The following is a 12446-nucleotide window of genomic DNA, read 5'->3' as shown; positions in this document are numbered from 1 at the left end:
ATTTCCTCAGCCTAACTGTGGCAATCAGGAAGACCAGCCTTGCAAGGGATCAGGAAGATTGAGCGTGTTTTTAGAAATGAGGAGTTTGAGCCTTAGTGGAAATATCTATATGGAGATGTCTGGCAGGTAGCTGGGAAAAAAATGAACATAAGGATCAGGGGAAATGGGACCAGACTCAACATGGTAGTTACCCATGTAGAAGTCATGGGTGAGACCTAAGAATAAACAACCGGCTTCACTGTCATAAAATAATAAATCTGCTAAAAATTACAATACTGTCTAATACTTAGTGGCATTGTGCTAAGGGATCTACCAGCACCACCTCATTTAAACCTCACAATAACCATGTCAGGCAGATGCTAATATTCCCATTTGACAGATAAGAAAACTGAGGCCAAACGACATTATTACTTCCCCAAGGTCTGAGCTATTGCTCCACAGAAGTTAACAGTCAAGATTCAAGCCCAGGCTCACTGAGGATAAGTAAGACTCACGACCACTAAGCCGTCCCGTCTGACTAATAGAGCAGGTAGCAAGAGGGATTCTGGGCCTGAAATGGGACCCGTTCCCCTAGAAATCACTCTTAGGTGATTTATTCTTTTCTGAACAATGTTTCACAGACAAATCCTAATGGACCAGAATACTCAAGGAAAGGGAAATGGTGACAAACCTGAGAACTCTCCTACTGGATTGTTCAGACTCTTCTTGGTAAGTCACCTTCCTACAAGGTGAGTTCCACTACATGGAATGTTGTGATGAAGGTGAGCATCTCTCTTGAGTGAGGGCTCTTGGAACTGCAATGGAGCCAGAGTCGCATAAGACTAAACTGAATGCTGGTGACCCCAGAACTGCCCTGACCATGTTTGTTGACTAAACCTCTAATGCAAATTTGTTTATTGTGTGATCAGTACTCTCCCACAGCTCCTACTACTGGGCCATAAAATGCAATTCCAGAAGTCTCCATTTAACTTGATGTTCCATTATGTTTTTATTAAAGACTAGAAGACGTATCACCTTCTATTTACACCAGAGAATCCTTTTACCAGAATAATAACAGGACCATGTTTTTCCTTGCCTTGATCCTTCATTCAGAAACTTTGCTTAAATCCCTCTTCTCTTTCCACATTTCTAAGCTCCTCCGGAGTCGTTATACAGAATAGAGCACAGTGCAGAAATGTTATGTTTAAAAGTCCCAAGGATCTCTGCACTCTCCTCAACTTCAGATTTTACCATTTCTTTTATAAAATGATAGCTGACTAATAGTATACACTTAATTTTGAAAAGGCATCATTCACATAGCTAACAAGCCTTTTCTTCTTTTTAGTTTAGAAAATCACCACATCATTTACTCCAGAAATGGAGTTCATTAGCAAATATTTTAATTCATGCTATTGATACAAATTAGCTATGATCATTTCCGCATGATTATAATGGAGTATAAATGGATCAGCCTAAATTCGCAATAAGGTCAAAGTATTTTGAGAGGATAAGGAACCATCCAGGGGAACAGCTGGCACCCAAATGTCTAAGAGGCAAGTAATAGAAAATGTCCACATTGGTAGCCAACCCATTCTCCCTCACCCATTATCCTATCCCTTGGTGGACAGTGGGGTAGGAGCAAAGGTCTCAGTTCCCTTGGAGTTTTATGTCAACACATCACCTCAAATTGTGAAGAGAGACATGTAAGGAACACTCAAAAATTATAAACTGTTTTGAGGAAAAAATGTCAATTAACTATGAAGTTCTTAAATCTCTCAATTTAATCTCTCCGGGAGTTCACTACCAGAATATAAGGAATTATCCAAGAGTCTCATGGATAAATAGAAGGATTTCAGAAGGAGTCTTTTCCTGTTTCTTAGTTGTTTTTGTTGTTATTTTGTTTGTTTGGGAATTTTTCTTTTGGCAGGACATAGGTTCCTACAAGGAACTATTAACAGGGACTCCACGAGTATGCTATTTTCTTAAATGGAGTATTCTGTAGGAGAAGGACTGCAGTGCAGGAAATGAAAGAGAATAAAAAGAGCTTTAAAAAAAAGAACATCTCTGGATGATCCAGAGATCTGTCCTCCCTCGAGTACTTTGGAATCTATGGTTGTTAATTATTTTCTGCCTTTACTATAAATATTGCAAAGTGCAAAAAGCATTTTGTACTGGACAGACTGTGGGAAGTGAACACTGCCTGATGCCTGTGTAGAATCCATCCCCCTCCTTCCTCCCAACAGAGTCCCACTTTGGCAACTGGGGGTACCCCTACCCAGACATGGCACTCAGGGCAAGCTGACATCCTCCTCTTTCCTCTGCGTGAACTCTGATTCATCTAAAGAGATGCTCGTCTCCTCTGAATAATGACTGGTTCAAGGGTGGTCATGTGACCCAATACTGCTCAACGAGATAGGAGCAGTCTCTGAGGGCTTCAGGGGGAAGTCGCAGTTCCTCAAGTCAAAGCCTGAGGAAGGCACCAAAGCTCCTCTCCCTCTGATCACTGTTGTGTCTGAATGCAATTCCTGGAACTGTGGTGGCCAGATGGCTGCCACACTAAGATAAATTCTCCCACGAAAGCAAAGGGGAGAAAGTCTTTCACAACATCACTGAATAGCTTAATCATCTGGTACTAACGGCAGGCCTGCCTCTGGTCATCCTGTTATGTGAAATAAATTTCCTTATGGTTTCAGCCACTTTGAGTCAGGGAACTGAAGCAACATTTAAGAGCCTTTCAGTTACCCCATCACCTTCTGAGAAAACTAAGTGTCATACCCACCTCCCCTTCAGAAGCGACTCCCTAGGGCAGTAAGACTTGCTATCTTAGTTTCCTAGGGCTGCTAAGGAAGTACCACAAACAGGATGGCTTAAAAGAAAACAGAAATTTGTTCTCATAGCTTTGGAGGCTAGAAGTCTGAAATCAAGATGTTGACAGGGCTGTGCTCTCTCTGAAGTATCTAGGGGAGAATCTGTTCCATGCCTTTCTCTTAGCTTCTGATGGTGCTGGCAATCCTTGGTGTTCCTTGACTTGCAGAAAAATCCCTCTAATCTCTGCCTCCATCATAACATAATGTTCTCCCTGTGTGTCTCTGTGTCTCTTCTCCTCTACTTACAAGGACACCAGTTCTACTGGATTAGAAGCCCACCCTAATGGAGAATAACTTCGTCTCAACTTGATTGTATCTGCAAAGACCCTATTTCCAATAAGATCACATTCAGAAGTTAGGACTCCAACATGTCTTTTCAGGGGACATAATTCAACCCATAACATGCTGACATAGTGGCCGAAGCTGACTAGACTAGGTGCAATATGATGACTTATAATAAATATATACTTGGTCATTGAGATGGCCAAAATATATTTTCCAGATATATTTGGTCTTCATCCACACACAGTACCTGAAAATGCTTCAGAGCCATAAAATTTAGTGACAAGGATGTCTTGTTACTAATGAAGGTGACTTTTTGTGTAAGAATTGAATTGAAATCTCAGACACTGGGCTGGTGTCTAAAAATCGCTTTGTACTATGGAGGTGGGGGGAGGGTACCCACACACACACTGAACTTGGGTCTGGGAACCCAAAAAGACCGGGAAAGGGCACTGGGCCCATGGCAAATAACAAGAGTGTCATCTAATGGGAGCTAGATTACCTGGGTTCAAATCCCAGCTGTTACTACCCATGCATCTTCCAGGAACTTTTTAACTTCTCTAGAATTTAGTTTCCTCATCTGAAAAATGGGGAAAATAACAGCATCTAACTCGTAAGATTTTTGTGAGGATTAAATGAGTAAATACAGAAAAAGTACCTAGAAGAGAACTTGGCATGGAGAAAGCTCTCATGTGGTCCTCACTATTTACCCTCCACTTTCATTGACAAGTGTCTTAAAAGATAAGTTTCTATTCATAGCTCTTCACTCTTTATTCCAAACTTTGCAACCTGACTTCCCTCCCACCATCCATTGCCATGGCTCTCGGGGATGTCCCCAGGGCAGTCCCTGAATTCTAACCCTCCTCAGCCTCTCCTAGAAATTCCCTAGGCTTTCCAAAAACCATGCTCACTTGGTCTTCCTACCTCTGTCATTATTTCTATCAACTATGCTTCCCTCAAAGACTGGGAGCTGGCCCTCCACTCATTCAATATACTGACTCTTATAATCTCATCCTCTTGGAAAAATTCTACTGACTCCTCTGTGCAGAGAATGCCAATATCTTCATCTCCTGCCCATTCTTTCCTGTGGGTCATTCTGAGGTGGGAGTCTCACAGGCACCTCAAACCCACCACATCCAAGCAGTAGCCATCAAGTCCTCTTCCTGACTCCTATGTTTCTAGAGATGGCTCAGACTCCCTGTCACCCTGAATCAAAGTCTCAGGGCACTTCTGTCTTTCCCTCATCCAGTCAATGTCTAGTCCTGCCAGTTCTCCCACACCTCTCCCTCCAGACCTGCTCTTTATCGCACCTGCCAAGTTCATTACTGTCTCAAGTCAAAATTAAAGTCACAGCTACTTACTCTATTATGACGTGAGATACTCTGCCCGGCATGAAATCCACCTTGTTCACCATCAAAATCCCTTCTTTCATCCATGCATTCATCTTGTCACCCTCCTGCTCTGAACCTCCCACTACTCAACAAATGTCTTTAGGAATGTCACTGTAGGTTGTTTGGTGTTTTCACACCAGGGTCCATGAACTCTCCACAAGAATTTTTTTAACTGCTTTTATTTTTCATTTAAAATCTAATTTAATCACTTAAAAATTAATAGATGCATATTGCAGACCAAGTTCTACCACTTAATTTTAGTGCCTAGATTTGTTTTTGTGTTTCCATCAAGTTGGCACCAATTGGTACACTCAATGAGAAAAGGAGACAGATGGATATGTCAAGGTGCATCCATACCAAATGAAGATCCAATAACCTCACCAGCACTAGCAGAGATTTCACAGTGAGTTGAACAGAGAAAGGTGGGGGCAGAGCAGAGTTATCATAAATACGTAGCAGTAAAGTTGTACTCAACTCAAAGATCCCATGCTGCTGCAGCCAGTCCCACATTGCATTACAAGAAGTGATTGCATTTTGGCAAAATAATGATGTCTATAATATTAATGTGATAGATTTGTAATTTTTTGCTTTACAGTGTTTTAAACTTTATTTATAAATTCAATTTGATTTGTATGACCATTGGTATGGCTATAAGGTATTTATACTTAGTTTTATGTTTGAAAATACTTAAGTATTATTATAATAAAAATAATTTAAACCAATTTTAGAGGTTCATAATCATTATTTGCTTTTATAGGTGTCCACATTACTAAGGTTTGAGAAACGATGATATAGTGTTTTAGAGAATGAACTTTTAGTGTCAAACACACCTGGATTGAAACCATGGATACATTAATTATTGGCTAGATGGTAAAGATTGAATTTTCTCATCTGTGAGATGGAAAAGTAATAATACCTTCCTCATACAGTCCTGATTAAGCAAAATAATGTATGTCGAAGGCCAAGAGCAGCAATAGATAAATATAAATCTTAAAAAGTCAGTTTTAATATCAAGTACATAATAATCAGGTGATATACAAATTAAAGAGTTAAAGTAAATGATGAAACGTTGGGAAAACGTGGGGATTTTTTTTTTTTTAGCTTTTCCAACCATATTGCCTCCAGCAATATCCATGCAAAAGCACTAACAATCCACAAGAGGGTGCCCCAGCAAGAAAGTCCGCAAGCATTTGCTCTGATTCTGGAAACACAGACTCCTGCTATTATACTACCCTGGGCCTTTCCAGGCAATAATAATTTTTATACAACAAAATGTCACAATTGCTCACCTATGGTGATCTGGCTGACACAACTGTAGTAGCTGCCTGTCGTTGCGGAGGAAAGGTTATAACTCCCACTGCTCACATCTCTGTCTGTTAAGAAAATAAGAGACAGTGGATTACATCCTGATAGACACCACGAACACAGTGTAAATATATGACCGTTGGTAGATTAACCAGCTCCCTGTTCTGGGCAGTCTCATACTCCTTTATCAGTTCATTCATTGGTACTTACCTAGTGCTCAGTGCCAGGCACTTGAAACGTTCAGCCAACAATCCAGACAGCCCCACACAGGCAATTTCAGTTGGATGCCACTATTATTGTAAGGGGGGTGACAAAGGATGCTGAAGTGCAAGGACAGTCAAGAGAACACTTGATCTAGAGAGGGTAGCAGGGAAGGCTTCCGGGAGGAAGTGACATATAAATTAAACCTAAAGATGAGTACCACCTCACTAAGCCAAAGAGGGAGGAACTGAGGGAAAAGATCCAGGCAGAGGCTTCGTTATGTCTGGAGGCTCAGAGGCCACAAACAGCCTCCTGAGTTAGCAGCTGAGCACAGGAAGAGAAGGAAAGGTGCACAGCAGCTAGACTACGACAGGTCTTATAAACCATGTTAACAAGTTTGGATTTTGCCTAAAGAGCAGGATCCCATTTTCACTTTAGAAAGGTCACTTTGAGGCCATGTGGAGAACAGACTGGAAGAAGCAAGATGAGAGGCAAAGAGACTCCTTTCTGAGGCCGCTGCAATAATCCTGATGAGCAGTGAGGGTGGCCGAGCCATGGGAGATGTCCCAGTGGATACCACAGACGTGGATGCAGCTCCCTTCAGAGCTAAAAGTACAACACGCTGTACTGAATTCCTCACAATTGTGAACAGAAAATGTTGTAGGCACAGGAGCCAAAGAAACTCAAAGCCTCCACTGACATAGCATCTTAGCATTTTCATCCACATCACCTCACGCATGAGGTCGGACAGGGCAGTCATCACCCCCCACCCAGCCCAACCCTATTCTCTGATGGAAAGGCTGAGACTCTGGGCACCAGGGTCACATGACAGCATGAGGCAGAATGGAGCCCACATCGAGATCAGAACATTTCAAATTGTTTATGAAACACAGCAGGGCACAAATAAGTGATTTTAAAATATCAAAATAAATATATATTTTCTAATATAAAACTTTTCAGGTTATGACAAAGAGTTATTATGATCATGGTTACAAAACTGACCTAAAAGAACTATTTAAATATGTTATGTAATAACATATTTCCTAGTATGTAATACTAGGAAAACTTTGAAACTCTGATCTACAAATGGTCTGAGGGAAATAAGTAATTATTAAGAATAAGTCAGTTGTGCTCCAAGAGAAGGGTTTATAGAAACATTCTGAGAGTCAGATTTTAGTGACAGCACAATATGGATTGGTAGAAAAGATAGCTTTATATGTAAACACTCTTGGGAGGAAATAATAGCAGGTACATGGATGAAAAGAAGGAAATGTGAGGCTTCTGCAGGGATGTCCCTATATGCCTGGGGTTTGAAAGCACTTGGGGAATATTAAAAAAGCAAATGGTGAGCCAGAGGGCAGAGAAATGGTGGTGGCCCTCAGAAGCCACATAAAGGCCACTGTATGTCCACAAAAAGGGAGGTAAAATTTAAACTAATTTTAACAGGGGAAAAATAATTTTAGTAAGTGCATGTGGCCAACTCATTCTCTAAGAAACATCCCCAGACCATCCCCACTCTGTAAGGTGCTTCCTGAGCATCAGACACGCCCCCAACAGCACTGAGCAGGCAAGACTGCACTGGTTGACATGGACCCTAAACCATGGGCTTGTCAAAAGCATACCCATGCCTTATTCAATTTGTAATTTCCAGAATTTAGTGCTGTGCCTGTCATCAGGTGAATCTTTAGTACATGTTCATTGGTTGCAAGAAAGAAAAAAGGATGCGTGAAATTAAAAAAATAAAAAATGACCATTTTCCCCTTCTTGTTAGCATAACTTCATTAGAGGTGGCTGGGATCAAAAAGAACACTGGGCTGGGAATCCGCAGGCCAGTGTTGGCCCAGTTCTTCTGCATACAAGCTCTTATAACTTGGTTGAGCTGTTGACTGTTTCTACCTGACTGTGACAATAATGCTTATCTCACTTTTTTTTTAGTGGTGGTTGGGGAGGTGATGTGATATGGTTAATAAAAATAAATAGGCTACACAAATGCATAGTTAGCAAATAATTCAGTATATATTTGTGGAATCAGCTGAATCAACAAAATCCAGACCTAACATATACCTAGCTACTCTAAAGTTGTCATTCCTAATTCTTCATAAACCCTTAACTAATGATCTGTCCTTAAATGATTTTTGGAAAGAAGGAGACCTGCAAGGGATAAGGTCAATGGCATCAAAGGTGATATATAAATAAATATATACAGAGAAAGAGATTCACAAGCCCAGAAGTAGCTATGCATGGGGAGAAGAGAAAAGAAATGAAGGAGAAAAGCATACTTAGAAATTAGTAATCAACAAAGAAACAGGATGCTTGAATAAGGAATGAATGCATGGAAAGAGGCTGTAAATAAAACTTAATGGTAAAACAAACTGAAATTTGAACAAAAGCTGAATGGTAAAACTAGGGCACAATTTGGTGGCAATATTTTGAAGAGACTCAAAGGGCAAAAGTATAAAGATTTATACTTTATACTTTATACTTGTTCTTCCATCTCTGGAACAAGATGACTCTGTGGAAAGGAAGATGTTACCCTGTACAGGAATTAAAACAAAAAAGCTAGATTTTTTTGGAGGGCTAAATATCCATTTAATCCCTTAGGAACCAGCTGCAGTTAGAGAAAAGAATCAGGTTAACTAGTAGGAAAACTTGAGACTATGAATGAGAATAATAAACCTTGAGGGTTCTGGAGTCAGTATCTAAATTAGACACCTGGCTCCAACCCTTGGGCACATTACTTCATCTCTATGAGGCTCTGTTTCCTTATATGTATGATGAAAATAATAAAAGCACTTACCCTATAAGGCAACACATAGAAAGTGTTCAATTAGTGTCAGCTAATGTTTATTTTATACTGCAAAAGAATGAGGATATCCATAAAATAGAATGCCATATAGCAAAGAAAATAAATGAAGTAAAGCTACACAAAATATTATAGATCCATCTCACAAACAATGCTGAATGAAAGAAGCAACCGAAAAACAATTCGTGATTCTATTGGTGAAGTGTCAACAACAAAACTAAATTGTTTACAGATGCATATGTGGATGGTAAAGATAAGTAACATGGATGGTAGAGGGGCGCCTGGGTGGCTCAGTCGGTTAAGGCTCTGACTTAGGGTCAGGTCACGATCTCATGGTCCATGGGTTTGAGCCCCATGTTTGCCTCTGTGCTGACAGCTCAGAGCCTGCATGCAGCCTGCTTTGGATTCTATGTCTCCCTCTGTCTCTGCCCCTACCCTGCTCACACTCTGTCTGTCTCTCTCTCTCTCAAAAATAAATAAAACATTAAAAAAAAAGAAAAGTAACAAATTAATTAGCATTTGGTGGTTCCATTTGGTGGAAAAGAAGCAACTTAGATTTGGGAGAGAGTATGGGCAGCAGGGGTGGGTTCTGCAGTACTGAAAATGTTCTGTTTCTTGACTTAGGTGGTGGTCACATGGTATTCATTTTATAATTATTTGTTAAATTATAAATTTCTCTCCCTCCCCCTTCCCCGTACATATACTATAACTCACAGTAATTTTTTTAAGAAATAAAGAGGGGCAGAAATCATGACAGGGCAAACCAGGAATGCAAATTCTGAAAAAAAATATCTAAGAAAATGAGATAGTGGTAGAATCAGATAATACTAGTTACTGAGCACTTGACCTTTACCAGGCACCATGCTAAACATTGATTATTTCATTTACATCCCTAGGTCATTTAAGCTTCAAAACAACTCTTATTAGGTAGGTATGATTATGCCACTATACAGATCAGGAACTAGAGGTTCACAAAATTACAGAACATGCAGAACTCACACTTCTGAGAGGTCACAAAGCTGGAATTAAAACCCATGTTTGTCTTATATGAGAGCAGAGGTGAAGACAGAAGGAGAACAGATTATTATTGCAAGCTGGGTTAGGTAGAGTCCTCTGGTATCTGGTGCTATATCTGTGATAGTCATTTCTCTGATGTGCTAAGCACTGAGGTTCCCCAGGGAACAAGGTGGACATCATCTTATGTACTTCTGTTATCAGAAATGTGTAGCAAAATTAACACACTTTTTTGATCTCAAATTATTTTGGTTATACTCATAAACAGAATGCTCTTACAACAAAAAGAAAACCTCACCCATTTCAATACGCAATCTATCTTACTTTCATCTTAACCAGAGGGGGAAAAAGAAAGCACTGAGCCTATTTATATCTTTCCACTGACTGTGGAATTCTAGGAAATATGTATGCAAACCTAAACAAAACTCTCAATATAAAATCATAATTATAATACCTAATTTGGGAAATTTAAAAACAAAGAATAAAACTAAAATACTGAATAATAATAGTATAGGAGCCAGGAGTTGGGTGCTCAAAGTAAAGAACTATTCAGGGGAGAGGTCAATACATTAAATTCATAGTTTAAAAAACTATGATGAATAAGTGTAGAATTTGTTAAGTATGGTTTAAGTGAAACTAGAAGAGCAATTATTAAAACAACAGAAATAGACTATATTTCCAAACCAGTTTGTTGTGTTGGAGGGAGAGACAGATGGTGGGGAAGAATGGGAGAGGGGATTTAGCACACACAAAAAAAATTAATTAATTTAGAAAAAGGAAACAAATTGGAATAAAGGACAGGAATAAAAGATAAGACAAAAAGAAAATACAAAGTAAAATGGTAGAATTCAGTTCAAATATATTTGAATCACAATACATGTAAATGGTCTAAATTTGCTATTTAAGAGATTGTGAGAAGAATTTCTAAAAAAAAAAAAAAAAATCAAATGCTGTTTACAAAAGAAATGCCCAAAATATAAGGGCACAGACATGTTAAAAGTAAAAGATATATATAAGAAAAAAATAAAGCAAGCAAATACTAACCAAAATAAAGCCAGAGTAGCTATGTTATTTTTAGATAAAAAAGCTTTAAGGCAGAAAGCATCATTAAGTATACAGAGTCAATAAATAATGATAAAAGGTTCAAGGTTCAATGCTTCAGGAAGAGATAACATCTGTGTGCTCAAAATAAAACTACCTCAAAATATATGAAGCAAAAGTTAATAGCTGCAGGGAGAAACTGACAAATTCCACTATCATAAGGAGAGATTTTAACACACAATAATTGATTGGTGGAGCAAACAAAAATTTAGTAAAAATAAGGACAATTTAATATTGCATATCACTTGGCATCTTATTAAAATGAAGATCTTTAAAAAAATGAAGATCTTGATTTCATAGGTCTGGGGTGGGCCTTTAAGTCTACATTTCTTTCTTTTCTTCCTTTTTTGTTTTAAGTTTTACTGAGATATAATTGACAAATGCATTTTGAATAGACTTCCAGCTGGTGCCAGCGTTGCTGGTTGAGGGACTCCAGACTGAGGAAGAGCCCTCCCCTGGAATCCACTAAGTCTGGGAAAGCCTCTCTCCAAAAAAATAAATAAATAAAAAGGAAGGGAATTTTTCAAAAAGGAAAGAAAATGTTTTCACTAAACCCTTAAGATCATATCATAAATCTGCTTATACACATGGACAGAGGAAACTCAAGAATTCACCAAACAGATAAATGATGCATAGCTACTAATCTACAAAAACAAACTCACCATACAATTCCATTAATAACTATCCATGCTAGTGCACTGGAAATACTATTTAATTTACAAAATACATATTCATTGTGTAGCAGGAGCTACAGCTGCCTACTGCAGCTGATTTTTTTTTAAATCACTTTAAATTGTTTATAAAGCGTTCTACAGAACGTACTATTAAAAATATATAATGATGGGGCACCTGGGTGGCTCGGTCAGTTAGGCATCTGACTTCAGTTCAGGTTATGATCTCACAGTTCATGAGTTAGGGCCCAGCGTTGCGCTCTGCGCTGACAGCTAAGAGCCTGGAGTCTGCTTTGGCCTATGTGTCTCCCTCTTTTCTGCCCCTCCCCTACTCGTGCTCTGTCTCTGTCTCTCAAAAATGAATGTTAAAAAAATTATATATAAAATGATATGTGTGTGTACATATCCATATATCTATTCCCCAGAAATAGTGCTGTGATTTATTCCATGTTTGCTGTATATTTTATAGGCTTACAGAAAAGTTAATATTCAGGACCCACTCTTTCCTCCCAGCCATATAACCACCCAATCTCCCTAGGCTTCAATTTCCTCCTTTATATTGTGACTGAAATTCATTCATTCGAAAAGTGTTGCGTGCCCACCACATAGAGTAGACAGTCTGGTCCCAGGTAGGAACTGGTGTCTTGGGAGGTCTTGCTAAGGTGCTGATGAATCAATCCAAGTATAGAAAGTATGTTTCCACTCAACACAGTGTTTCCCATAAAAACAGATTTCTTTATTACTGCAATAAAAACAACACATCATAGTGCTGTATACTAAATTGCCATAGGGCTTTCTAGGTTTTCATAAAATGTTTGCATTTGCTCTTTCA

General features: G+C 39.0%; 1 protein-coding gene across 3 annotated transcripts in view; it reads right to left on the bottom strand.

Annotated features, from left to right (window-relative positions):
• ANO4 (anoctamin 4) overlaps nucleotides 1–12446 on the bottom strand; it is a 416532-nt gene that overhangs the window by 397380 nt on the left and 6706 nt on the right. For all 3 annotated transcript variants that reach the window (XM_060656635.2, XM_060656636.2, XM_060656637.2), the window contains exon 2: nucleotides 5809–5892. In XM_060656635.2, coding sequence (XP_060512618.1) covers nucleotides 5809–5892 — 84 coding nt within the window. The remainder of the gene's footprint in view (nucleotides 1–5808; nucleotides 5893–12446) is intronic.

This window comes from Panthera onca, chromosome B4 (genome assembly GCF_046562875.1).
Source record: "Panthera onca isolate mPanOnc1 chromosome B4, mPanOnc1 haplotype 2, whole genome shotgun sequence".
NCBI classification, from domain to species: domain Eukaryota; kingdom Metazoa; phylum Chordata; class Mammalia; order Carnivora; family Felidae; genus Panthera; species Panthera onca.
The sequence above is the reverse complement of the archived record's forward strand: the minus strand, read 5'-3'. Positions and strand labels throughout refer to the sequence as shown.